Source organism: Cyprinus carpio, chromosome B21, assembly GCF_018340385.1.
Source record: "Cyprinus carpio isolate SPL01 chromosome B21, ASM1834038v1, whole genome shotgun sequence".
NCBI lineage: Eukaryota > Metazoa > Chordata > Actinopteri > Cypriniformes > Cyprinidae > Cyprinus > Cyprinus carpio.
The window spans coordinates 15,290,439-15,318,435 of record NC_056617.1 but is presented as its reverse complement, the minus strand read 5'-3'; the positions used below and the strand labels follow the sequence as shown (position 1 = coordinate 15,318,435).

At 35.4% G+C, this 27,997-nt stretch overlaps 3 protein-coding genes across 5 annotated transcripts in view; all 3 read left to right on the top strand.

Annotated features, from left to right (window-relative positions):
• The window catches only part of LOC109096490 (myotubularin-related protein 1-like), a 49,670-nt gene extending 48,751 nt beyond the window's left edge, over positions 1 to 919 (top strand). For all 3 annotated transcript variants that reach the window (XM_042747916.1, XM_042747918.1, XM_042747917.1), the window contains one exon: positions 21 to 919. In XM_042747916.1, coding sequence (XP_042603850.1) covers positions 21 to 170 — 150 coding nt within the window. In that variant the 3' untranslated portion in view covers positions 171 to 919. The remainder of the gene's footprint in view (positions 1 to 20) is intronic.
• A 914-nt stretch (positions 920 to 1,833) lies between these two features.
• hmgb3b (high mobility group box 3b) lies at positions 1,834 to 5,564 on the top strand. The gene is made up of 5 exons (XM_042747683.1): positions 1,834 to 1,989; positions 3,813 to 3,993; positions 4,099 to 4,241; positions 4,372 to 4,546; positions 4,687 to 5,564. Exons 2-5 carry the CDS (start codon positions 3,844 to 3,846, stop codon positions 4,822 to 4,824), a joined length of 606 nt encoding a protein of 201 aa, XP_042603617.1. The 5' UTR covers positions 1,834 to 1,989; positions 3,813 to 3,843; the 3' UTR covers positions 4,825 to 5,564.
• Positions 5,565 to 15,142: 9,578 nt separating this feature from the next.
• Positions 15,143 to 27,997, top strand: part of LOC109084581 (short transient receptor potential channel 5-like) — a 43,040-nt gene continuing 30,185 nt past the window's right edge. Inside the window, exons 1-2 of the mRNA XM_042748100.1 lie at positions 15,143 to 15,600; positions 26,877 to 27,297. Of these exons, the coding sequence (XP_042604034.1) occupies positions 26,911 to 27,297 (387 nt within the window). The 5' untranslated portion in view covers positions 15,143 to 15,600; positions 26,877 to 26,910. The remainder of the gene's footprint in view (positions 15,601 to 26,876; positions 27,298 to 27,997) is intronic.

Sequence of the window (27,997 nt, the reverse complement as noted above, 5' to 3'; positions counted from 1 at the left end):
TCCCCGTCTCTGTCTGTCAGGTTCCTGTTCATCAGAGTCTGAAGGAGTTGTTGGTCCTGAAGTCAGAGTTGCAGAAGAGAGTGGATGAGTTAAAACGAGATGCAGCTTCATCACATTCTCTCTCCTCTTCCTCAGAGCATGAAGGCATGCCCATGCAGACTACTGTCTGAGCATATCTTATTAACTTTTTTAAATACTGGCATCAAAATCAATTATATTTGTTCTGATCTCTGTTGGCACAGTTGGATAATAACAATGTTTACATATGTTTGATAAGATCCTAGTGTAATCCTTGGAATAATAACCACTGTGTGGTCATTGCTGCCCCCTAAATGCCATAAAACCACTGGCCAAATCACATAGCACTACAGTTCAACAGACATTTTCTGTAGAGTATTCTGTGCATAACTTTGTGAAAACTATTTAGATTTTTATCACATATTATTGGGAGCAATTTTTTGGAGGTTGAGTTTTATCGAGAGCTGAGTTTATTGAAAAGCCTATTCCAAGAAATCGTGGTCAAATTGTGTTAACAACAATAAAATGGTATTCAGAACTAAACAGTCTCTCTACAGAAAATGCCTGAATATTCCAGTGGCTTTGGCAAAATGTTCTTGCTCTTATATTGCATACAAGAATTACTACTCAAGACTAATTGAAATGTAACCTAATTTAAAATCATGCATAATATAAAATGAGTGCATAACTTTGTGACCTTCTTTTATTATATTTTATTATTATTTTAAATGCATTTCAATGTTACTATGACAGTTTACTAAAAGTTGGCTAATGTGTATATGTGACCCTGGAGCACAAAACCAGTCTTAAGTCACGGGGGTATATTTTTAGCAATAGCCAAAAAAACATTGTATGGGTCAAAATTATTGTTTTTAATTTTATGCCAATTATTTTTTTATTAGTAATATGCATTGCTAAGAACTTCATTTGGACAACTTTAAAGGTGATTTTCCCTTTATTCCAGATTTTCAAATAATTGTATCTCGGCCAAATATTGTATGATCCTAACAAACCATACATCAATGGAAAGCTTATTTATTCAGCTTTCAGATGATGTATAAATCTCAATTTCGACAAATTAACACTTAAGACTAGTTTTGTAGTCCAGGATCACACATATGTTATTTTCTGAATGTGTTTGTAATACCCTTTTTTTAATGTTTATGTTCATATAGCTATTGCTATATGTGATAAAATTCTAATTTACTATTAGCTTATATTTGTAATTATTGAGTATCTTCATATGTTTAAAACTACATTTTGTTGTATAAAGAATAAAAAAAAATCTTACATCTTAAGTGTTATTTCTGCTGCATTTGGTAATCCATGATACATCTGCAAATTGGCAGTTAATTAGACACAATATTGTTCATAATACTTAATATATACCAATTTAAGCCAAATGCTTATAATAAAACAAATAAATCTTTTTACTCTAAGTATAATATTGAAAACAAAAACCGTATTCATGTATGTCCTTTACACGTCGTTGTTTGTGGATAAAGCAATACCCAAAACTGTTTTTGTAGGCCATCCTCGTCTTCATATGGCAGCCAAACTACCCTATTTTCTGCTCCTCTACTCAGTATTCTCACGCCCTAAATATTGTACAGTATACAGTTCCTCTTTATAGCGCACTGTGCCGCCTGTAGTTCACGCTCACACGTGGTTTGCCACAGCTCTTTTTAACTTCTGTTGTTGTTACAGCAATTCCCGCCTTGTTTTTGAATAATGGGTGTGGCTTATGCTTCTGTCCAATGGCGGCAAGCAGGTTATGAATATGTATGACGTTTTAGCCAATCCACAGTTGTGGAGGCTGTTTTAAATGCGTGCCGGGACTGACCAATCAGGCGGCTCTCGTAGTGAGCTAGCGCGAGGCTGTGTGATCTTCTATAGAGAGAGGAAGCGCGACTCGAGGAGGCCGTTAGTGTGACTGAGGAGAACAGACGACAGGACAAACATTAGCAGAAGGTATTTATAAAACACTCCATTTTAGGATTTCCACCGGGGCTTAATATTCTCTTTAAAATCTTGTTTTAATTATTTAAAGCCTTTTTTGGTGCGTAAACCATATTTTTGATATAATTAACCGTGTTTTTCTTTTAAAACTCATTTTCAGTGAAATGTTTAACGGTGTTTTTTTTAATTCAGTTAGTTCTAAACCATTTCGCTTTCATTTACGGTCAACAAAAGCTATATTTTTTTCTCTTAAACCGAAGTTGAGTGATGAACGTGCTTTTAAAATGGCTGGCGATGTAAAAATCTCCCTTTAAAAAAATCACAGGGTGCTAAATGGCCTTGAAGGCTGTTGTGAAGTGCACCGTGTGTCGTCGCTGAGTTTGCTGTGTAACGGTAATAGTTTCAGCTCGTTGTATGTTTTCTGGTTATGGAGAGCGTTGAGCTGTTAAAGCGCTGTTGACAGTCAGTGCCAGTCATGGCTGGTTTGCCTCTGCCTTTGTTATAAACGGGTTTGAGCCGGGCGCGAATTTGCGAATCCTACTATGGGGAAGTTGTGGCTCATGAATGTTAATGAATTCGCTGACCGTTGCCGCGTAAAATTCCTACAACGTAACTTTATTTAATATTCATAACGAACGCCTTCTCCATAGTATGATTCGTTAATTCGCTGGCTCGCTAAATACGTCTACATTTCAACCAATCAGCTAGCTACGCGGGGCGAACGTCACGGTGCGTAATTAATATTCATGTCGCAAGCCTACACGATAGTGGTCTGGTTTTTAGCGTCAAGTGTGGAGCTGGTAAAACTTTGCAAAAGCTGGCTTCGCAGCTCAGTGTATTTAATAAACGACTTTTAAAATGGCTTATCTAGCAGCTTTTAAAAGTCGACGTGTCCTCGGGGCGTCTGCTGTGAAAACGGCGACGTGCAAGTCATTGTTCTCGACGCTGATAGAGGCCATTTTAATGAATGGAGTCTGATTTAAGAGAAGCGGCCAGTCTGTCCTTCTCTTCACACAATACTGGACTTTAAACTAGTCACGCGTTTAAATGCCATCTTATTTTGGAAATAATCACTAATTTACGGTTTTAAAAAAGTTACGTTTGTGTCATCAATTTGCACTTCACAACATGGAATATAATAAGGTAGTATTTGAAGGCACCTCCGACGATGCATTATATATTGAAACTAAAGTATGGTAAATATCCCATTAACTATTTTTTTTGTTTGTTTTACTTAACTAAAGTCCTTAAAGACTGACCTACTTTAAAGAGCTAGAGATTAGAAATCGATGAATTGTTGAAGCCATCAGCCTGCATGAATTCAATTTTTTTTTTTACTACGTTTAAAAAATAAATTAAAGAATATTACAGTACTTACATTTGGCTTAAAAAATTACACTAATCAAAGAATTGAGACAGTTTGCATCATAAGAACTCTTTAGCTCCTGTCCACTCCCATGAACCACTGCATTTAGTGCAATAAATGTGATATAGGCATTAAGTACAGTCTTTTTTAAAATCTGATTTTCAAATTAAATCAAAGCATATAATGTTGTAATTTTATAATTCACCTCGTAGTTGTTGGTTTGAATTTCAACTTACACCTCTAATGATTCCTTTAAAATCCCTACATGTAAAACGAATATGAAAATGTATTTTTCTGGAACCAGTGCTGCTGAAAAGTGTGTGGGACTCTCTATTAAGAGAGTCTCTAGGAATGAGCGATGTATGGAAAGATGCAGTTTTTTTGTATTGGAACTGTGGGACCTAATCATTTGGGTCATCTCGGTGATAATCATCTGTTTTAGTTTATTAAACTGTCTGTGTATTTCTAGGTGTGGTGACTAGTTGATTTGCTTCGTAATAATGGCAAAGGGTGAGCCAGGGAAACCCAAGGGCAAGATGTCCGCCTATGCCTATTTTGTGAAGACGTGTCGTGAAGAGCACAACAAGAAGAGCCCTGGTGTCTCGGTTAACTTCTCAGAATTTTCCAAGAAGTGCTCAGAAAGATGGAAAGTAAGTAGGTTATTCTTATCTGGAGATGTCTATCTTAAAAAAAAAAACAATAAAAATGAATAAAGGCTACAGGTATCGGCTTAACGAAACTGTCATCTGTTTCAGACGATGTCACCAAAAGAGAAGACTAAATTTGATGACCTGGCCAAACAGGACAAGGCCCGTTATGACCAGGAAATGATGAGCTTCAATCCAGGAAAGAAAAGTCGGAAGCAGAAGAAGGACCCTAATGCTCCAAGGCGGCCACCGTATGTGCTCTTTCCTCTTAGAAGGCTTATTTCTAGATCTTTTTTTATTGCTTGTGGATGGACTATGGGCTTGTCTTGTTTAGTTACTGAAATGTTTGTCTTTATTTTTTTTATTTTTTTTTATTCCCAGGTCTGGATTTTTCCTGTTCTGTGCAGAAGAAAGGCCCAGCATAAAGGCTCAGCACCCCAGTCTGGGCATTGGAGATGTAGCCAAGAGGCTGGGAGAGATGTGGAACAATCTGTCTGATTCGGAGAAGCAGCCCTTCCTGTCCAAGGCCAACAAACTGAAGGACAAGTATCAGAAGGTGGAGCATGACCTCTCTCAAAATGCTGTTCATTATTCAGTGTGGTTGGTGGTTAAAGAAAGATTGATATACATATAACCATTATTTATTTAATGTTTGTTTTGTAATTGTAAAGTTGTCATCATGTTTTGTTTTCTCAGGACATGGCAGACTACAAAGGAAAGGGAAAAGGAAGCGGAGGGGCATCATCTGCCAAATCCAAACCGAAGGATGATGATGATGACGAAGATGAAGACGATGAGGAGGAGGAAGAAGAGGAAGATGATGAGGATGATTAAATAACTTGTTTCTCCTAATTGGGCAGTAAGTTATTTGTTTGCTGCCAATTAGTATCAGTTAAGTCTGGTTCTACGAGGTCTTGATGTCAAGACTGCTATAAACTGATCACCAGTAGAGATGCCCAATGCATGCAAGCTCTGACTTTACACAACCAAACTCTCTCAGTGCTGGGTTTGCTGGTGGTCCTGTTACAGCTTGCTATTAAACTGCATTGACAAAAACAAAATATTTCTACGTTCAACAATAAAACAAAGTGGTAGCAGTACATACTCTTTTAAAACTATTTAAGGTGGTGTGTTTCTGTACGGCTGTTGACTTAGTTCTTTTTTTATTTTCTACTCTCCCAGCTTTCAAAATGCACAGTTTGTTGATCTGTAAGGTTCGGTTCTATTTGGCCCCATAAGCTTCCTGCAATGTTGAAAGGATGTTTGTGAATTGTGGTTATTATTATTTGTGTAATTTTGACTGATTACATTGATAATTTTATGTGTGGAGAGTCTAGGGACATTTTCAGCTTTAACCAGATGCAAATGATCAGATGTTAAGCTGGGGAAAGCTCTTATTTGCACCTTCAGCTGTTACCTTTTTTTTTTATGTCTAGGTGACACTGTGATTTGAAAAACATGGCATTTTTAGATCTCAAATGATTCAAGCGACTTTCTAATCTGCAAAATGTTCAATGTAGTGTGTAAATACTTGGGGTATTTGTCAATGTTATCAATAAAAGGATAAATGGTGATTAATTTCTTTTAAGAGTGCTCTTTTAATTTGGATTTGTTTGTTTTTATTCTTCTCTCCATTTAATAACTCTGATAATGCATTGACTGTGGTGAGCCACTAGATGCCAATGGAGGGCACCAATGGCACAAACTCTTTAACAACCTAGAGTAAGCTGTCAAAAAAAACAAAAATCCCAAAACGCAGTGCAACAATCTTAAAAATCCATGCAAATCTTAATGTCTCAACAATATCAGGTTATATCAGAGATTAAGATTTTGTCCGTCACTGTACAGACCGCCTTAAATATTAGATGTTTGCAAAGGCACGTGGATTCTCTAAAACTTATCAATAATAAAATCATTTTATGAATAGCTGTCTTGTTTGACAGAATCTTTCACTTAAAGGTGTCAGTATTTCTGGCTTGTGGAGGAGCAATGTGTCAAAAGGCTGTGAAAAGGCCCTCAGATATCCCTCGAGAACTGAACCAAGCCATGCATTATTTAATGTGATGTCACCTCAGCTGTTGGTTTTATACTGCAAAAAGAGATTGGCAAATATAACCGGAACAAGAATTAAAATGCATGACTGATTAGATAATCTAGCAATCCAAGTGGAATTTATTTTAAAGAGTGGTTTTTTTTTTTTTTTTTTATTTTTTTTTTTTTTTTTTTTTTTTCAATTTTCAAATTTTTTTTTTTTTTTTTTAGACGCATGGCCTGAATTGTCCTTAACAAGCTGCACACACAATAAAGAGATGAGTTAAACTATAGAGGTTTTGTTTCTATAGCCTAAAGTGGAGGTACAGTAAATATCCACCTCTTTTTGTTTACTGTGTTAAAAATCAAAGAATTGCAAACAATTTTAGACCTTATCTGATTCTAATCAGCTGATAGCAAAAACACATGACGTGGATGCTGAAATATTATGAGGGAAAGCCCTTCTCTGATCAATAAGGTAATCTTTATTGTCAGACAGGGATTTATTAGTAATATTTTACGTGGGCACAGAGCTATTTGTGGCTCATGTTCCTGTAAAAGTCTAGTTATGCCCTGTGTGGGTACATGGCATATTTTGTATCTTATAATTGGACATGAACACTCCTCCATTTTTAATGCAGATGAATGACTTCATAGTCAACATGACAAGCTACAGTAGCTGATATCAATATTGTGAATAAAGCAATATTGAATTCAGTTTTTAGTGTCCGCATATGCATCTATTACTTTCACGCTATTGTCTTCTGCAATGAATGGATTAAATATCACATCATTTCCGCTCTAGACATTTTATCCATAAAGCCCACTGTATCATATTTGAATGTATTGTAAAACTTTGCTGAAATATGTACACAATCTTCTGCATGCCTTCTGTCTCATTGATATTTCATACACTTTTAGTAAAAAGGCCTATAATCCTAAAAACGTTCTGCTTGTCCACATGTGTCAATCTGCTGTGAAATCAATGTTAAAATTATTACAAATATTACAAATGTGTATACATATCTTACAAGACATATTAAGTCAAGTCAAGTCATCTTTATTTATATAGCGCTTTAAACAAAAAAGACTGCGTCAAAGCAACTGAACAACATTAATTAGGAAAACAGTTTCAATAATGCAAAATGACAGTTAAAGGCAGTTCATCATTGAATTCAGTGATGTCATCATGCAGCTCAGTTCAGTTTAAATAGTATCTGTGCAATAATTTGCAATCAAGTCAACGATATCGCTGTAAATGAAGTGTACCCCACCTAAGCAAGCCAGAGGCAACAGGGGCAAGGAACCAAAACTATTAAGGTAGATATAGAATGACAAATGATATTATGCATTTTATGTAGGTAATCTTATACTGTTATAAAAATCTCATTGACTTACATTACAAGCTCAGAGCTTTCATCTAACATTTAGGCCATATAAATAGAGACACCTGCATAAAATGGTACAATTTTGCTTAGTCTGTGCCTCTGAAAAAATTAAGGTATTTTTCCTTCTCAAGAGTGAGCTCAATATTCTCGGTATATGAACACCATAAAGAAGGGCTCAGATAAATAAAATATGCAAAATTTTAAGCAGTTCACCCAAAAGTAAAAATTTGCTGCAAATGCGCTCACCCTCAGGCCAGCCAAGATGTAGACAAGTTTTTTGTTCATGTGAAAAGATTTAGAGAAATGGAGCACTACAGTGAATGGGTGCCATCAGAATGAGAGTCTACACAGCTGATAAAAAACATCACAATAATCCACACACAATAATCTCCAGTCCATCAGTTTATGTCTTGTGAAGCAAAATGCAGTTTGGACTCTTATTCTGACGGCACCCATTCACTGCAGAGGATCCATTAATGAGCAAGTGATGTGATGCTACATTTCTCCAAATCTGTTCCCACAAACAGACTACAAACTTGGATAGCCTTAGTTAGTGTAAGTAAATTTTCTGCAATTTTTTATTTTTGGGGGTGAACTAAAAGCAAATACAGAAACATCAAGATACATTAAAATAATGTGAAAGGGTTCAAATGTTTCTCAGATACTGAAATCTCTTCTGTCCAACCACCTGCTCCACTTTTCCCAAATCTGTCTCGTTCTACATTTTTTTTATTCCTCATCAAATATCCTGTTTCACTCTGTAATAAGATTATGCAAGTAAAATGGTCTTCAAAAGGCACCCTAAAAAACAAAAGCCTATTATTCCTGGCACTCAGCACAGTTCAGAAATACAACCCAGCTAGATGCCAACGTTAAAAGGTTTATTGTCATAATCTACACAGGAACAGTTTGCATGTTGTTTCCAAGGATTTGGGCCTACCTAACAAGTTTCTCAAATCACTCTGCAGCATATCCACTTTATGCTAACAGCACATTAGCTTTATTCTGTTCATCAAGGCTGCTACATAATAGATTGACGAGATCATAAAGTATGCTAGCACATGACCAATTATTTGTGGAAAACTAATTTTCACTTCATTATTGTCTAGACTCATATCTGGATAAGATTTAATGCCCTGACAGATACATTGTAAAATCCTTCACTTAAAAGTCAGGAGAGCTTATTAATAGCATGTCACTCCAGGCTGCAGTTTTTAGGTCGAAGACAGATTTGAAGAGAAATAATTGATGCGACCTGCTATAAAATCTGAAATCTACTGCATGAGTCACACTGCTGCTGTTGTGCAGTGGAGATGTGCGTTCTGTATGGGTGCCGGTGTGCAGCCGTGCCCCTGTCATCACCTCGTTTGATTGCCTCTGGACTCATCTACTCATTCCCAAGAGGCTTTGCACCTACACTCTCCCTGCAAATATACAGAATGAATCAGCAGGGTGCAATCACAAACTTTAGGATCTCTTCTTTGATCAAACATGCAGGCCTGATGCTGAGAAATAATGTACAGACGCACTGAAGGAAATGCATCCATTGATACACATCGTGCTGTGATCTGATCATCAGCATTGGTGTTGAGTTGCCTGTGGTGTGGGTTAATGATGCTCTGCCAGCACTGGAGATCAATTAAAGCTAATGAGGTGATGCGTTCCTGCACCAGCCCCAAACAGAAAAATAAAGCAAGCTCGCCTTTTTGTTCAGTTCTGACAATGGTGTCATTTTTATTATGGAAGGCCATTTTTGCAGCGGAATACTGTGACTTTCTGACTTTTCTTCTCAGAATGGCAAGATGTAAAGTACGAATTGTGAGATATAAACTTAAGGGGGGGGGGGGGTGTTATCACATGGTGGAAACTAGCTTCCATAATTTCATATATTTTTGGAAATAATGACTTTATGAAACTTTTTAATTTGTGTGTAAAAATGCATTTGGATATTTCTGATGGCATACAGTCAGGGTGGTAAAACTGTTATTGCTGAAACTTTTACTGATATAATGATATAAAATAATAAGAATAATAAAATTCTTGAAAGAAAATATTGAGGAAAAAACTGCAGAATCTATCTACAGATGTCATTATGTATTTATTTATTTTTTACACACTTTTTTGGCAAAATCACATGCGTGTGATGCAACCAACAAAAATCATGTGTTGCAATCAACATTCATTGTATATTATGTATATATAATAATAAAGATACTCTTTCATGTAAGGTGTAAGGACTTGATGGCTATTGAGACTTTTACTGAAAATTCTGCAAAAAGTTTTTCAAAGCAATATGAATACAAAGAGTACATTTCTTGATACTTAGAACATGGTTCAAATTAGATTTTTCCTTACATTCATTTCATATTATTTAAAGTGGATAAATGTTTATGTATTTCCATTTGAGTTTTGAGAATTTGAGTTAGTTTGGTTTTGTTTTGTTTTTTTAATTTGCAAACATAATGCTAAATTAATGTTGTAATCCCTTTGGTTATATGATGCCATACAGAGAAAAACATTTCTTAGCGCACTGATTATCATGAATTGTGTTTGCAATCGTTTCAGGCATTTAAAGGGTTATTAAGACTAAATGCTTTCGAGTGAGAGAAACGACTCTCAGAGATCTAGACATGACAAATGACTTCAAAAATAATAAAGACCAACAATAAACATGCCAGGAACTTAACCTGAACCGTGTATGACTGTGAAAAAACCCTGAGTCATGTGACCAGCCATTCATATTATTCAAAGTCTCTTTCTCCTTCTGTGGCCAGAGAATCTGTAAAAGAACATTTGTTTCCACCTTTACAGCAATATATATTTGCTGAATATGAAGTTCAAAAGAACAACATTTATTTGAAATATATATTTACACAAGTATATTATGTCAGGAACACTTGTGGCTCAATAGCTGTCTGTGTATGATTTGGTTGCAGGGCATTTCTAATGAATGAATTTTTGGTCAAGTGGAGTGAACTTCTACAGACGTCCTCTGATGAGTGTGTAACGCAGCTCTAATGACTCCCACAGGCTAGTGTTGCTATTCCAGCAGGTGCTTTGCTATATGCTGCCATTCTTTTTTCCTCCTGTCAAAACTGCAGTTTCTGTGACAGATGCACCTGCCATTCAGATTTTTAAAACGGGATATTTTTGTCTTGGTATGTGTCATTTCTGTTCTTATAGGTTTCTGTAAGGTAAAGGAGAGCAGTTCCACCCGAGAGAGCCAGTATGTATGTCAGTTCCATGATGGCTGATGGCTGAGCACGGTACAATCATGGTAAAATCGTTTGTGAATGTAGATTCCATTGCAGTCATCTACGAAGGTTTAGTTCATCTAAAGATGAAAATCTTTAAATCATAATTTTCTCTCACTCATCATTCTAATCCATTCTTTCTTTGGTGCAGCAAAAACATTTTGAAGAATGTTTTTTGTCCATACAGTAAAAGCAAATGGGCTCCAGAATAACTGCATTGTATGGGTAAAAAACAAACAAGCAAAATAACAAAAAGTATTAAGTAGTTTGGCATAATCTTTCATGAATATTTCATAGAAAAAAAAATACATATATATATTTTTTAAAAAACTGCTTCACATTATTCATTGTTTTTTATGCTTGACACTTATTGTTTTTTTATTGCACAAACTCAAATTAATGGTGCTACCAAACAAAATGGGTGGAAAATAAATAAATAATTCAGGAAATGTTATCATAACTGTGTATTGAGGTCAGCAAGTCTCTTAAAATATCAAATAATTTGACCTTTTATGACATTGTTTAAAATGTCATGTGGTGCAACTTCCCCAAAACCGATATTTGTTAATTCATAATATTTGTTTAAAAAAAAATTACTGGCCTGAAAATATATATTTAAAAAAAATAATCTGATACAAAAGATACAAATTACTTGGATCTACTTGATGGTTACACAAGATGACATATTTAACCATATTAACCATATTATTTAAAGTCAAATAACTTTTCTTGAAAATAGCATAAAAGGTTATTGCAGTGAAAGTCATCAGGGTCCATAAACAACCAGAGAGAGAGAGAGAAAACGTTTTATTTTTTCAAAATATGAAAAAAGTCACAAAGGAACAAAGTAAGGTGTGAGAAAATGATAGAATTTTTATGTGTAGCTCAATAATTCCTTTAAAAACAAAATTTTTAAACGTCTTAAAGGAGACCTATTATTCCCCTTTTACAAGATTTAATATAAGTCTCAGGTGTCTCCAGAATGTGTTTGTGAAGTTTCAGCTCAGAATAGCCCACAGATCATTTATCATATCATTTTGAAAATGCCTATTTTAAGTGGAACCAGAAACACACTGTTTTCGTGCATGTCTCCCTTAAATGTAAATGAGCTGCTGCTCCCGCCCCTTTTCTAGAACAGGGCTGTGCCTTTACAGCTTCTTCCTCAGATACTCTGCTAAAAAAAAACATTTGATTTTTTTTTTCCTGCATATTGTTACAGTTTCTCTGTCTGTCCCTTTTCTTCTGATGGTCTCTTCTGCGCGCTGAGATTTTTGTGCCAGCGGCAGCATGATTCTCCACAATCTGACAAGTCTTCAGCTGCAAAAGTAAAGATTTCCCAAGTGTCTGTGACAGACTAAGCCGATTGTCTCAATGTGTGGCCTGTGTCAGGATTCTAGCTCTGCCGCAGCTGTACACGGCCTCTCATGTCTTGATTTCTCACAGGTAATCTCTTGCTATTTAAATTCGCCATTGGGATTCAATTCACCATTTCACTCCATCGTTATGTGCACGGCAGTGTTAAAGTTCTAGGTAATCTTAGGGATCTTACAGAGGATTTTCCTGCCACTGTCGGCTTTGGATTCTTCACGGAGGGTTTGTGAGGCACTATACTGTTTCTTGTAAAGCTGCTTCTGAAGGATTTGTATTGTGTAAAGTTCTGTACAGATCAACTGAAATCAGTTTAATGACTTAAAGGCACGTCATGTCTTATTTTCAACTGCTAATTATATGAATCAACATATGCAGCTCTGTTCCAAAATCTAGTGAGCAGCCTACATGCAGCTTAAAGCAACATAGACATGAAGGAATAATTCCACGGCCTTCTGAGATGCTGAATCCTGAAAGAGTGTAGGGTGTATTTTCCATGGAGAAGAAAATCCTATTATGCAGCATAACATAAAACATTTTTTTTTTTTACGAAATCAATACTTTTGTTCAACAAGGATGCATTAAATTGACCAGAAGTGGCATAAAACACAACACAGTTTCTATAGAAATATGCAGCAAGACAGTTTTCAACATTGATAATAATAAAAATGTCTCTTGTTCTGCAAATCATCATATTAGAATGATTTATGAAGGATCAATGTGACACTGAAGACTGGAGTAATGATGCTGAAAAAAAATGCTATATATATATATATATACATATATATATATATATATATATATATATATATATATATATATATATATATATCTATATATATATATAGATAGATAGCACACCAAAAATGATCTAAAAGATACTTTGAATGGAGATCAAGTGATTTGAGCGAAAAAAATTTAAAAAAAAAAAAACGTGAAGATTTAGAAAAAATGTAAGGATCATCTTGTAAACTGTAATTATTGTATGCGAAGGACTGGTTACTGCTGCCGAAAGCTCATACAATATACATGCCATAGCCCACGGCCATAGCAGACATGATGAATAACCCACCAGGGATTACAACACTGAGGTTATTATAGCAACTCTGAAGAGTACTGATTTCTTCAATAAATGTTTGAGAAGATAACTGGACACCGAAAGCATTACATAATCACACTGTATTAGTAAAAGGAACGAAATTCACTCGGAACTGTTCATTATGCAAGTCTGCTTATTAGGGGTGCACTATTAAACCAGATGAACCTATTAGTGTGCTGATCCAACAGAAACCTCGGGCTCTTACAGCAGTCATTCAGCCATCATAAATGCAATTCAGAGCGAATGAGAATCATCAAAATGATTTTTGTTGCTGTTGTTGTTGTTACATTTAAGTAACTTTGTCTCCTAAAATTCTGTAGGAGCAATACAATTACACAAAAATTAGACAGCTTGTGTAAGAGTTTTAACGAATGCATAAATTGGATAATAAATGCTTGAGATGCAGGAGCCTTTGCTCTCCTTTTAATCACACTACTTTTCTATAAGAAAGAACTGATATTTTAATTAAACTTGATTTGTGATTTTTCTTTCCTAAAGGCCTGTTCACAATAAACATACACACTGCTTCTGGAAGACACGTGACAAATGAAAATAATATGTTTTAAAATCAGCACAATTCCTAGTCTGAAGAATTTTTTGCACATGCAAAATTCACGTGTTCTTTATTGAAGGGGCAGTTGAAACAGAATCAAATATTTTGGAAAGAATATTTTGGCAATACATTTATCAGAAATGCAAATAGTCTGCAACTGAACTGAATGGACAAATCTGGTCAACTGTGTGGAGCTTAATGTAAGGAAAATATAACAGACTCTAAATATAATTAGGATGGATTAAAAAAAATATATATTTTTAAACTTTACATGGGAATATCTGCTAGTATGCATGTCCCCATTCATAACCATTAGATTTAATCTAGTTACATAGAATTTAAAGGAAACTGAATGGAATTTTGGGTTACACACTTGTCATTGTTAAATAATAAATATTATTAATTAACAAATATTATTAATAATAGTACTTACTATGGGGTTTGGTATTGGTTAGTTGCTTTTAAGTATGTAATAATTATGCAGATTTTACTGTTATTATATTTAATTATTAGTTTTAATTTAGTTATTTAAATTACTTTATTTAGTATACTATTACTTAGTATACTAAGAACATGTAATAATCTATAACAAGGAAATTAAAATTTGTAATTTGTCCTTTTCCCTCATTGTTTGTTCAACCCTGTTATACTGTAACTTTTCTATATTAAAATTGACCTGAATCAACTAAAAGAAAGCATTTCTTAATTCGTGATCAGTATTTTATCACATCTAGGGTAAATCTAAAAAATATGATACTGCAATGATTAATATCTAGTTTGATTGCTAGTTAGTGCCTCGAAAAAGCACTCAAAATGTCTTGGTGAAACAGAAATAGTGACAGATCCTTTCCTCCAATGAAATGTACATCCAAGTGTAAAATGTAGGACGGAGACTTGGTTCAATCCTGTTGTCGATTGGATTTTGGGATGTGAGCTGGTTGATTGTGGAGGGGTGGGTTAAAGAGACAAAATGAATGGAGAAGTCTGGCACATGTTATGAGATCAAAAATAAATGAATTTTCATTTCACTCTGACTTCAAAACAGCTGAACCGATGATTGATGGCCAGATGGCCAGTGAACGAACTTTGGCTGTGCTTTCTGAGGCTCATGGAGAAATGTACCAAACTGATACTCACTGCGTATGTTTAGAGCAGCACTAAGCGCCACATGCCTGTCTGGTTCTCCAGCCAAACACCTGTACTCATCCTGTCATTCCCAGCCAGGAAAACGAAGAAGAACGCTCAGGAGAGAAACCTCAAACAGCACACTAATGTCAGGGGAGGAACAGAACAGCGCTGGTAGTTCTGCAAGACAAGGAACAGACATGCAGGATTTGAGATGACAACAAGCACAAAAACAACCTGGGTGCCGGAGAGGAGGGGAGAGAGAATGGAAAAGGGGAATTGGGGGATGCTGCGAGAGGGAGGGAGGGAGGGAGGGAGGGAGGGATGGAGACAGAGAGAGGAGGGTGAGGTGGAAAAGGAAGAGAGAGGAAAAAACAGGAGACAGAACAGACATCCAGAGCAGCACAGAAACAGACAGAGGTAGAGCAGGTGCAGGAGACGCCACACTCCATCCGGCAACCATGACAACCGAGGAAAGCGCATGCCAAGCCCCCGTACCCTCACGCCACCGATAAGAAGGACAGCGAGGACGCTGCAAATCTGGAATGGTTTAGATGATTTTGCTCTTTTGTTTAGCTCCTTTCACCTGGGGTCAATTCATCAGGGTGGGCTGAACCCGGATCAAAGCGAACAGCTGGAGCCTTTTCCACTGCGACCCATCAATGGAGCCACTGAGGTGGGCTTAATACCGCTCAATGGTCCTCCTCCAGAGCAAACGACCTGCCGGCAGACTTGTCTTGAAAACCGCCTGTAAGACGGAAGAGACGAAACATGTAAGCCATATGACACAGGGTAAGTGCACTTTCCAGATTGTGCATGTGGAAAATTTTGAATCACCTGGAAAGGTCTACGAATTTGTAACATGTTGCAGAAGGTGCAGTGGAATCATGGAGAGAGAAAAAAAACAATATGCATTTTAAATATATTTGGTAATATAAACCTTTGTAAACTGAAGATTAGTATGTCCTCATTCAGAATATGATTAAGCAATACACACACACACACATATATATATATATATATATATATATATAAACATTTAAGTGTGGTGGTGGTCTGTGACAATCAACAGGTTATTAAGACTTTAATGAATCTCCCACAGCAATGCTCGATGGCTTGTCCTCAGGAAACGGTACCATTAATTGCTTCTGATATAATTAACAGGACACTGAACTTAGCCACAATCGTTAACAGAACTCTAATTAAGGTGAATTGCAAAAGAAAGGTAAAGAATTTTATTTGAACATGTTTTATGGGAATAACAGACTTTTTGCATTTCCTCATTCATAACAAATTGTTTAAATAAAAGGTGAAATAAATAAAATACTGAAAATTTTCTCCATTAAAAATGATCTGGATCATTGAGCTCGTTAAGCTCAATAAGCAATATTTGGTAACACTTTATTTTAAGGTGTCCTTGTTACACGTTACATGTACTTACTATTGTAATAACAATAACAAATAACTATAAGCCAAACCCTAACCATATAGTAAGTACATGTAGTCAATTCATATTACTCAGTATTTAATGTATAATTACACAGTAACAAGGACATCTTAAGACAGAGTATAACTCAATATTTTTTTAAATAGTACAAAAAATTATCAACACAATTTGAAATGTTAATAGAGCTGGCATTAAACAGGAATGTTTTAAGAGATAAATGTAATAAATAAAATGCAACAATAATAATTTTAATAATAATAATGCACATTTTAATTTTAAATTTAAAATGTGTGTGTGTGTGTTTGTGTGTGTGTGTGTGTGTGGTGTGTGTGTGTGTGTGTGTGTGTGTGTGTGTGTGTGTGTGTGTGTGTGTGTGTGTGTGTGTCAATAATAAAGTATACTTAAATTATCAACTAAGATTTTATGATAGTTTTTGGTTCAGTGTTCTTTCAAACTAATGAATCCTTAACTTTGTAATCAGTATGATAAACTTTTTGTCTTTTACAAAGAAAAATTGGACGCAAAAAATGACAAATCTCATAAATTACACTTGAAATATTGTTAAAAATTTAATTGTTATGGATTTACCTCTGTTTTTTTTTAAATAAAATAGCAAAAAATATATATTTGCCATCTAGGTGTAAGCCATATATATATATTTATGTATAAATATATAATTATAAATAGCAAAAAATATATATTTGTAACATTTATTTGTTATTAGGAAGTATTATTTATCATTGAAAGTTCAACAGCAACATTATAAAAAAAATAAATTAAAAAAAAGGATTATAAAAACAGAGAAAACAACAACAGCTATTTTCAGGCACAAATAGCAGTGCTTCCTGACAATGGCCCATTAAGGCAAGTGAAGAAAACATCTAGATTTTTTGACAGCATTGAAAAAAATAATAGTCCATGAGCATACGATAAGATATGAAAATTCTTCAGTAATGAAGAATGAAAGTCACAGGTGTACTTTGATGCACTTCTGATGTCTGTTTTCAGGCTCAGATCAACCTGTGTGTAAATAACATGAAATTTCAAGGTTGTTTTCACACATTATGTAACACCATGTGGGTCAGCATCTTTACAGTTCATTTCTGAACACAGACTATGTTTGTCTGCTTGTTTCATTTGACTCCTCAGCAAGAGTCAATAGTACTGAAATGAGCTGTTCTCCATATGAAAGGTTTCCATGAATATCTCACAAATGTGAAACTGTAACACAGCAACAAGGTGCGAGTCAAATGCTCATTTATCACTAAATGTGTGCTTGATAATTGGCTCATTAGTGTAAACGGTGCATGCATGTTGCTTAACAGTGTGCATTCAAATTATAAAGCAAATTGTTCTTAACAAAACTGGAAATGGTGTCCCAGTTTACCCACTATATGAGGGAGACTCGGTTTACCCTAAACCTTGACTTGACTATGAATTCAAAGGACATCTCTGAACAAATATTATTTGTTGCCATGTTCAGAATGGAATATTAGTGCACTGAATGCAGCACAGTATGTACTGTATACAATGTGTTTAAAATGTGAAATCACAACTATAAACTTTCCCATGTTGTTATGAAATGACAGTGAAGTTCAGTTGACATTAATTTATGTTAATTCAAGCACGATCAATATTATCACACTGAAAATGAAAGTTTGATTTGAGCACATTAAGGGAAACAGTATTTCATACAGTGTGCTCTGACTGTATACTCCACATTTGTTCAATCACATTTATACAGAATAGTTGCACACTAGACACAGTATACTGTACATACTGCATGCCACAAAACAGCATGAATAATATGGTTGTATGCCATTCTGAATACATTCCTCTTGTCTTTGTGTTCACTGTAGTCACATTAGTGAAAAAAAGCTCTGTAATTTTGTAGCACTGTGATGATAATGGTACTGATGACAAATAATGGTACTGTAATGCCTCCTGGGATCATATTAGTGTCAGCTTAGGAATACGTAAGCCCAAAACTGATCCTGTTGCACATTATCACAGAACAGCCATCTGACATAACCTCACTACATCCTGATGTCAGGACCTCCGAAACCAGTCTGGCTAATGACCCTGTTCTTTGGTGAGAACTGTATATGGGGTCACTTTAACAAAGAAGTGTTCAGGTTTTACATAGACAAGCCCCCTTGTCTGCTGTCACTGATGCTCTGTGAAAAACAGCAGCGAAGGGATTGTGACGCAGGTCTGCTCTGTAGAGTTTACAGCGATCAGTACATAGAGAAAGAGAGAGAGAGAGGTGAAAAAGATTTCTATGCTGTAGAATTGCTAACTGGTTTCCTCACGCTCTAGTAAACAGCTGCCCATGCCTAATTAGCGTTTCAAACTGAATGTCTGCACTGTGTGTGGGCTCCAGTCTCAAAAACACTTTCACTGTTATGGCCAGCTGACGCGTTTACCTAATCCCGACTGCCCTGATGCTGTCTGACTGTGGCTTCCTTTCTTTTCCTTGCAAGCCCAACAACTCCTGACAAGTAAAGGCCCAGCGCAGGTATACTTCATTTTCCACGGTCTACTCTGTTGAGCACACCAGACCTTTCGAAGTACACACCATTGATGCATTTAGTGGTTCTTTTGTTTCAAGTGCTCAGATCAGCATGATTTTTATGTCTGTAGACAAAAGCATATGCGAGTGATTTGACCACTTGAAAAGGAAGGTCCACTCGCAGTGTTGCCAAGTCTATGAGACAAAACCAACCCAGCTGCTATTCAAAAACTAGCTCAAAACTAGCCCAATCAAATTTTTTTCTTTTGAACGTACAACAGAACCAGCCAACGAATGGCTTTACATATTAAAATTAGAATTTCAAAATTTTCAAAATCATGCCTATCTGGTCATCCAGGGTACCCTTACACTGTGTCCTATCCAATCACAATGTAATACAATTCTGCCATGTAATTTGTCTTCCCGCTACAAGATGCGACAAACTTTATCACCAATCACAGCCAATCAGAAGAGCTTCTCTCTCTGCAAACGTTGACTCACACTCACGAATTCGAAAACTACATAATCAAATGTAAATGAATTTAAACATTATTAAAAATCTCTGTGAAAGTTTTTGTCATTGAATGCACTATACACGTGCTTAATTTTCTTGTTTAGTTTAATTTATTTTAACGATCTGAGGTAAATTATCCATTGGCGCTTTCATTTCGGTTATTAAAGTCAGTGAACCTGATTAAAACTTTATAGACTGCACATATTCAGTACCTTAGATTTTCATTGTCATTGGACCCACTGTATGTTCTTGGACTCAACTCTCTGTGATGTTGCAGAAATAGAAACTCTTCCAAAAATAGAGTCCTGTCATTCTTTGCATATCACAGTCGCGACTGGTAAAGATACCCAAAGGACCTCACATTGCCAAGTTCGCCAGTTGTCCTTTCCATTTCTTAGCTTGTCCCAGCTTCTAACGGAACACTGTGAGCAGAATTTTGAAAAACCTGCTGCGTGTGAATCTCTTGGACAGTTCTCCTTTCCAATCAGTTTCACTTCACTGCTGAAATAGCCATGGTTTGGAAACTATTAACTGTGCAGCCCTTATTTAAAGGTTGTGATTCGATTGAATCTAACTCATGCAGCCCTCGCTCTGTATCCAAAAGGTGCTGGAAAAAACTTGCCACCCATTTTATCCAGTACATGATGTTCAGATCTCTGTCATGGTTCACTAACTGTGTTCTCATAGAGTTATATAAAAGTAGATCATCTAACTTCTGATTGTCATGTAGCAAAAACTGTCTTAGTGTTAATTTTTTTTTTTTTTTCATATCTACACTAGGTCAATTCAATAACATGCCAGAAGCTTTCAGCAATACACCTTCCATGATCACACCTTTCTCCAATTCTCAGTATTAACTATTAACTATGACTTTTGCCTCAATGAACTCACTTATTTGTTGCATATTAATCGTTAGTAAGGTAGTTGTTAAGTTTAGATACGAGGAAGGATTAAAGGATCTAAAATATGGTCATGCAGAATAAAGCATTAATAAGTGCTTTATAACTACTAAAAACAGCTACTAATGCCCTAGTATAAAAAAAGTAATATATTTAAAATACATTTATTTCATACTGTACTAAGCATAGTTGAAATCTATTAACATATCTACTGACATATCGCTTGAGACTTACTAATATAAAAATGATCATTAATAAACTTTAGTTGGAGTACTACTTGTGCACAATGCACATAATTAGATTATTTATACAGTTATTTTGCACCACATTACAAAAGGGCTATACATAGATGACTGATCATGATTCATGTGTAAATGTGATCCAACTTATGTGACAATCAAACCGCATGAAAAGAGTAAAACCAAGCTACTTTTTCCTTAAACTATATGTCAGTCACTCTCTCTTACCCATCCCAAACTATGCCACATCTATACGACAAACTATTAAATTATATAAGTTTTACAATTAGCTATACTGTAAGTGCTCCTAAAGGGACAAGATTTTTACATCATTTAAATGGTTATATTCTCTAAGTCTATACAAATAGGGCCCAATGTACTGTTTATATAAAGGACTTTATTATATAGCCTCTTCACTTGCATGCTCTCCTGCACCCCGTGACCGAAATCAGGTGCAAAAAGCTTTGAATCCTGTCGCACTAAAAGCTTTCACATGCTCAAGTATGGACATTTTTTAACAACTTTTCCCCTTGTAAATAAGATTGCTCTTGTAGAGCCAGCTTGATTAAATAAGTTAAAGTAATAATTTCTGATGATTCCTGTCATAGCTTGGTATTTTGAAATCGATATTTGAAAAAGCATCTTGTGTTCCCACTACATCTGAACAAAAATGATATGAAAAAAAGCAAGCTTATCTGTGTGTACTCATTCTTCGATCTCTTGTCAGGAGTATATGATTCAGGCCAGTGGAGGAAACTTTAGTGCTATAGAAACCAGAAACCTTAACATTTATAATCTCCAAATCACTGCTCCACTGCATTAAACTAGTAAGAAGCGAGACGAAAGCGAGACGAAAACACACAGCTGCGGTGGGAGATCAGTGTGAACTTAAATATGTGTGTTCACACTAAATGCCAGCAGATGCTCATGGAATGCAATCAATGAATCCAGTCGCTCTGGGATGTTTCTTTGAGCTTGCAAGTTGCTTCTCTAAGTCTCTCTTCTCTGTCAAGTTCTGCCATTCCATCGAATATCAGAATCTAAGTGTTATACTAGTTCTTCTTTTAAAAACAGCTCAGCTTCCGTTTATAGCTGGAGGCAGAGGTCTGTACGGCCCACCAGAGATTTCTTCTTTTGCTGTTTGCTTCAAATGAGTAATTCCTGTTCTTGAAACAGGCAGCAACAACATCCATCTCTTAATCCCTCTATAAACACACACATTGTTAGTGCTCTGTTCACAAAATCATTGTTACTTAAACTAAACTTACTGGTGACAGTAAGTGAACATTTAGTTCAATTAAACTCACTTTAGATTGTGGAGCATTTAACAGATGACAATAAACCTTAACTTTCCAGAATGTCCTTCATTGTGATATCAAGTGAAATAAAAACAATATGGTTAAACTGAATTGAAATCAAATAAAAAAAAAGGGTTTAACCAATTTTTTAATTTGATCAAGTGAAATAAAAACAATATGGTTAAACTGAATAGTAATCCAATAAAAAAAAAAAAATGGTTTAACCTTCGCCACTAATCGTAAATGAAAAAAAAAACAGATTTTACGACTGAATTTGAATCTGTTTATCGAATTTGAGGGTATTATCAAATAATACCCCTAGATTTTCGACCACAGGTTAACAAAAAGGAGTCAATTCACCTAAATTTGACAGTTCAGGTGGATTAGGACCTCCAAACCAAACAAGTTCTGTCTTACTCTCATTAAAATTTGAGATGTTCGCTCGCATCCAGGCATTAATCTCCTTCAAACAATTCACAAGGGAGTCCAGAGCATTTTCATGATTTTTCCTCAAAGGCAAATAAATTTGTGTATCCTCTGCATAAAAATGATAATAAATCCCATACTTTCGAAAAGTTGTCCCTAAAGGTAAAATGTATAAAGAAAAGAAAATAGGGGCAAGAATGGATCCTTGCGGGACACCACACATCAACAAGGCAGAAGATGAAAATGCCTGACCTGAATTGACAGAGAAACTTCTATTCGATAAGAATGATCTAAACCACCAGAGCGGTACCCTGAATACCTGTCACTTTCTCAAGACGTGAAACAAGGATCCCATGATCAATCATATTGAAAGCTGCAGTGAGATCTAAGAACCACAGAATGACCAGAATCACTTAATAATAAAATATCATTAAGTACTTTTAACAACGCAGACGGAAAAGTCTCTAACACAGAATTATGATCCAAAAAACTCTGTAGTTAAATAAAGAACCTTTTTTTTCTAAAACCTTAGATAAAAACTGAAGTTTTGAAATCGGTCTAAAATTGGACAGAACAAAACGATCCAAATTTGGCTTTTTAAGAAGTGGTTGGACCACAGCATGTTTCAGTGACAACGGCATCATTATTAAAGGCTACCATTAATAATAGACAGAATGCTCAGGCCAATAATATTAAAGACCTTTTCGAACAGCTATGATGGAATACTATCCAGAGGACAGTTGGTGGGTTTCTTCTGACCTACAGTCTCAGTCAGAGTCACCAAAGATACCAGCTCAAAATGGGTAAACGTAGCAGAGCACAAAGTAGGAACAGAAGGATCCAAATTACAATTAACAATCTCAGATCTAATTTTCATAATCTTGTTTACAATTTTTTCAAAGACTCATCAACTCTCTCACGTGAGCCCCTTTCACACTGCACATTGGTGCCAGGAAAATTGCCAGATCGCCTTATGTGTAAACACAAACACGTCCCGGGATTGATTTTGGGATCGATCTCAGGTTGGGGACCTAGTAACATTGCCGGGTTCAGTCCCGGAATGAGCTCTGTGTGAACAAAAAAAAGAACCAATGCCATAAAGGGTGTGTCGTACTGATGACGCACGTTATCGTGCAACTCTTTTACCAGGTGTTTTGAAGGCAGATCAATGTTCACGACGAAAAAATGCTCAAACTGTAATGAAGCAGAGATCAGTTAGCTCCTCACTATCAGCGCTGAAGCTGAGATCGTTCGCCAGCTTAAGTGAAAGTTAACGTGCCTATCGTTTTCGTCTCATACATTACATGTCACATCCTGATGTCACGTGTCATTACGGGACCTTTACGGGCTGTGTGTGAACGCACAGAGAGAGTTTTTGTTCTGTTTCCATCTGGAATTGTTTAATGTATATGTTAGTAATAGTATTGGGTCTTCACTGCCAAACCACTTTAATGAACTAAGGTGTCCATCCAGGTCTGCAAACATGCTGAATAAAACATGGGTTGATTCCCTGTGGAAGCCTTGTTTAGCTTTTATGAAGCAGTGAGGTGTGAAGTACAATAGCAAACAGGAAAACACACGGCCTCTGTTCTACCATAATGAAATAATGAAATGTTCAGACATGAGTATAAAGTGCATCAAATAAAATTTTATGATATTCAAATTGACTGGACCAAAGTAAAACTGGGCAGCTGTCTTGCTTTTGGCAAGGTCCACAAATCCCCATGCCAGGATGGTTAAATTGCTACAACAAACTCAGAGTGCTAATATTTGTTTGAGTGAGAAAAAAGGTCTGAGCTTAAAAGTGGAATTTTGTGTATCCCATGATTGACCAACAATTCCTATTTCTTATGGATTGGCCATCACAACTCTTTAAAATTTAAAATGCTCTTTACAATATACATTTTTTTAATTTGCATGATTTTTAATTATTTTTCATGCAGTTTGTGAAGGTTACAATTTTATATTTAATTTGAGAGATTTCACACTAATTTACATTTCACTTGTGAAGTTTTACATTATTTTATGTTTCATTTAAGAGGTTTACATTATTGTACATTCAATTTTAACCACATTTACATTTAATTCTTGAGGTTACATTTAACTTCATTATTTTAAATTTAATTTCTCATTAAATTAAAGATTTTCCATTATTTAATGTTACGTAAGTGTAGTTTAATTCATGTTAAATCGTGTCATTTGAGAGATTTTTTTTACATTAACATTTAATTTTAGATGATTAACATTATTTCACAATTGCATCAGTTATTTGTTAATAGGGATTGCTTACTAAATCTTGCATCTCTAGACAGGGTGAAGCAAAGCAACACAAGCCATATATCTTGGCAGTTACTCACATAATTTTACGCATCTGTTATCTGCCATGTTTAGAAATCATGGGGTGTTATGGACTGGTTATAGTGTGTGATCATGTTTAGAGATGTTTACTTTTCATGTCACACCAAATATACTGGTAATGCATGAAAGAAAATGGAAGAGAGAGTCACCTGATAAAAATGGGAGATGTGGAACACCTGTGGAGGACAAGAATATAAATATTCAAAAGAATGCAATCTTATATATTCAAAAAAGTATTCTTAACATAACCTATTATTCAAAAGGCTTAAATATTGATTTTCAAACTAAAATGGACATTACAGCTCTAACACTTACCTTAGAACAAAGGATAGACCAATTAGAACTGACCCTGTTGATTAAAAAAACAAACAGTGAAATTTATGCTTATATCAATAATACATCAACAAATTATATTCCCATCTCACCTTCATTGATGTGGTTCAGTTCCTAATTATCACAATGACAGGCGGCAGTTTGTCTGCTGCTACTATTACCCAGGGCATCCCCCAGGGATCTGTCATTGGCCCTCTGTTCTTTCTAAACTACATGATTCCCAATAGACAAATAATGTGACGTCAGTCCCGGTTCTAGACTTTCCATCACCCTCATTACTGCATGATTTCATGGCTGAAGCTCTACATGGATTCTTTCTCATGTTTCACATAGAAAAATTAGAAGTCCCATTTGCATATGATATGCTTCTAAACAACAGCTTGAATACTGATTTTTTTCTCCACCAAATGTGTCATGCTGAGCATTGTTGGGAAATGATACTTTTAAATGTAACAAATGACAATACTGAGTTAGTCATAAAAAGTAATGATTAACTATGTTTAAGTTTTTAAATAAGTATGTTTTTAAAATCTGTTGATGTAAATATGCACTAAACGGCACGCATCGTGTAGTCAGTCTATTAAGACACCATTCCAAGTTGAAACAAAAAACACATCTAAAGAAAAATTTTGAGCCCCTAAAAGGACTAAAATATATTCGGTAAAATGACTAAAATGTAAATAATTCTAAACAGATAAAAAGCCTACAAATTTACAGAATGCCCTGTAACCTTAGGTTCTAACTAAATATGTCGACCCCAGATGTTTAGAGGGTTCTCTTCAGATTGATGATTTCAAAAAGTTTCAGTGAATAGCTCTCCTTGGAAATCTGGGTTCAATCAAGCGTGGACAAACTGAGGAAAAAAATCTCTTCATATCACAGTTTGACACCCTTGGCTATCTGACTCTCCTGGAAAATGAGGTGTAGCCATTGTGGGTCATCTGGATGTAGTACAAGTATATAAAATATCCCAAGTATACTTCATGGACATTGCCAATCATCTTTTAAGCATGTGTTTGTGTTTTTTTATTTTAAAACCTCACTGTACATGTAGGGATAAATCACAAAAATCTGACACACAAATCCTTACCATAGTTTATCACGTTATTTCTTCCTTCTGTGGAACATGAAGATATTTTGAGAAATATGCTCATTTTGGTCCATAAAAAGTAAATGGTTACCATATCTGTTTGGTTAAAAACGTTGATTAAAATATATTTTGTGTCTTTTGGAATGACATGGGGGTGATTAAATAATGAAGAAATTTTAATTTTGGGGTAAACTATCACTTTAAGTCAAGGATCATCATTAAAATGCATGTATTTTTATGCATGTATTTTTAATCGCCATTAATCACATCCAAAATAAAAGTTTTTGTTTATTAAATATATGTGTGTGTACTGTGTATATTCATTATGTATATATAAAGACATACACATACAGTATATATTTTGAAAATATTTACATCTATTTACATGTATATATTTATATTCATATAATTTATATAATATTATATATAAACATATTGAATATATAAACATAACATATTTTTCTTAAATATATATACATGCATGTGTGTGTATTTATATATACATTAATATACAAAATACACACACATATATTATGTACACAAAAACGTTTATTTTGGATGCGATTAATTGCGGTTATCCGTTGCCCAGCATTAATAAAAATATCAGGGCAGAGCAAGTTGTCACATGTTTTATACAGTAAATGTGTCATTTTTTTTACTTTTCTTTATTTCCATGTAGTTAAAATAGGTACTGTATCTTTTTAAGAGCATTTAGGGTAGAAATGTTTAACGATTGTTTTTAAATCAAATCTTTGTTTCTATACTGAAACTGGCTTTAAAAAAATCTTAATTCTGAGAAATATTAGAGGTTAAATTTAAATATTCACTGGAGTAAAAAGTGTCTGGCCTCACTCCTACATCTGGATTTGTTCTGATTTGGCATGCCACTTATGAAAGAAATGTAGTGTCATTTTGAAACGACTAACTGATTGTTTGCTCAATCTCTGCACAGCTTTGTCCGGACTTGTGTCATTCATTGAGTCCACATGAACCCCATGGCGCAGCTGTACTACAACAAGGCCCGTGACTCCCCGTACCGCGATCGCATCCCGCTGCAGATCGTGAGGGCAGAGGTTGAGCTGTCTGCCAAGGAACGAGCCTACCTGACGGCGGTGGAGAAGGGAGACTATGCTGGAGTTAAACAGGCCCTTGAGGAGGCCGAGATCTATTACAACATCAATGTGAACTGCCTGGACCCATTGGGCCGCAGCGCACTCCTCATCGCTATTGAGAATGAGAACCTGGAGGTGATGGAGCTGCTGTTGAGTCATGGCGTACACATGGGCGATGCACTCCTCTATGCCATCCGCAAGGAGGTGGTGGGAGCAGTGGAGTTACTGCTATCCTATAGGAAGCCAAGTGGCGAGAAACAGGTGTGTGATGGCGTGACTTCCTTCAGAGGGAGAGTCAAATCCAACTTTTCTGATTGCATGTAGCTGTACTGACATGACAGTGCATTTAAGTCCTCCTGGCAGGTTCGTATTTACGAGTTGGCAGGTAGTAATTATGACATGAAGTTGTATGTTTATTATTATTCAATTTATGGTGTTGTAAATGGAATGGAATTAAAGTAAATTAAATTATAATTAGTAGTAGTAGTAGTAGTAGTATGTTCATTTACACTGTATATCTACCATAATTTTACTATATTATTGTATTTTGTACATGCAACTTAGTTGGATAGTTGTAAAATTTACTATACAACTATACAAGTTGTATGTACAAAATATGATATTGTAAAATTATGTTCGATTTACAGTGTAAACAAACATTATAATAATAATAATTTAATTAACTTCTAATTCATATCTCACTGGACAACACCAACTCAGAAACTCTGCTAAAAGAAATCTTCCAGTTCCCAAGTTGCAATTATGAGTTCTACGAGGACGTGAATGCCTTTTACAAGCTGGTATCTCATAATCATGGTAATTACGATATGGTGTGAACGCAGCTAAAGTGTCAAGTCAAGTCTCATAATTGTAAATGAAACAGTTTAAGTAAACAATGTTGGGTAGGCCATCTGTTATTTTACAAATTAAGCCATCCAAGCTCATTAGTCAACTAGAAAAA

Coding starts and splice junctions, on each gene's coding strand:
- hmgb3b (XM_042747683.1), top strand. CDS start 3,844: ATGGCAAAGGGTGAGCCAGGGAAACCCAAGGGCAAGATGTCCGCCTAT. Junction 3,994..4,098: donor AGTGCTCAGAAAGATGGAAA/GTAAGTAGGTTA, acceptor CATCTGTTTCAG/ACGATGTCACCAAAAGAGAA. Junction 4,547..4,686: donor TGAAGGACAAGTATCAGAAG/GTGGAGCATGAC, acceptor TTGTTTTCTCAG/GACATGGCAGACTACAAAGG.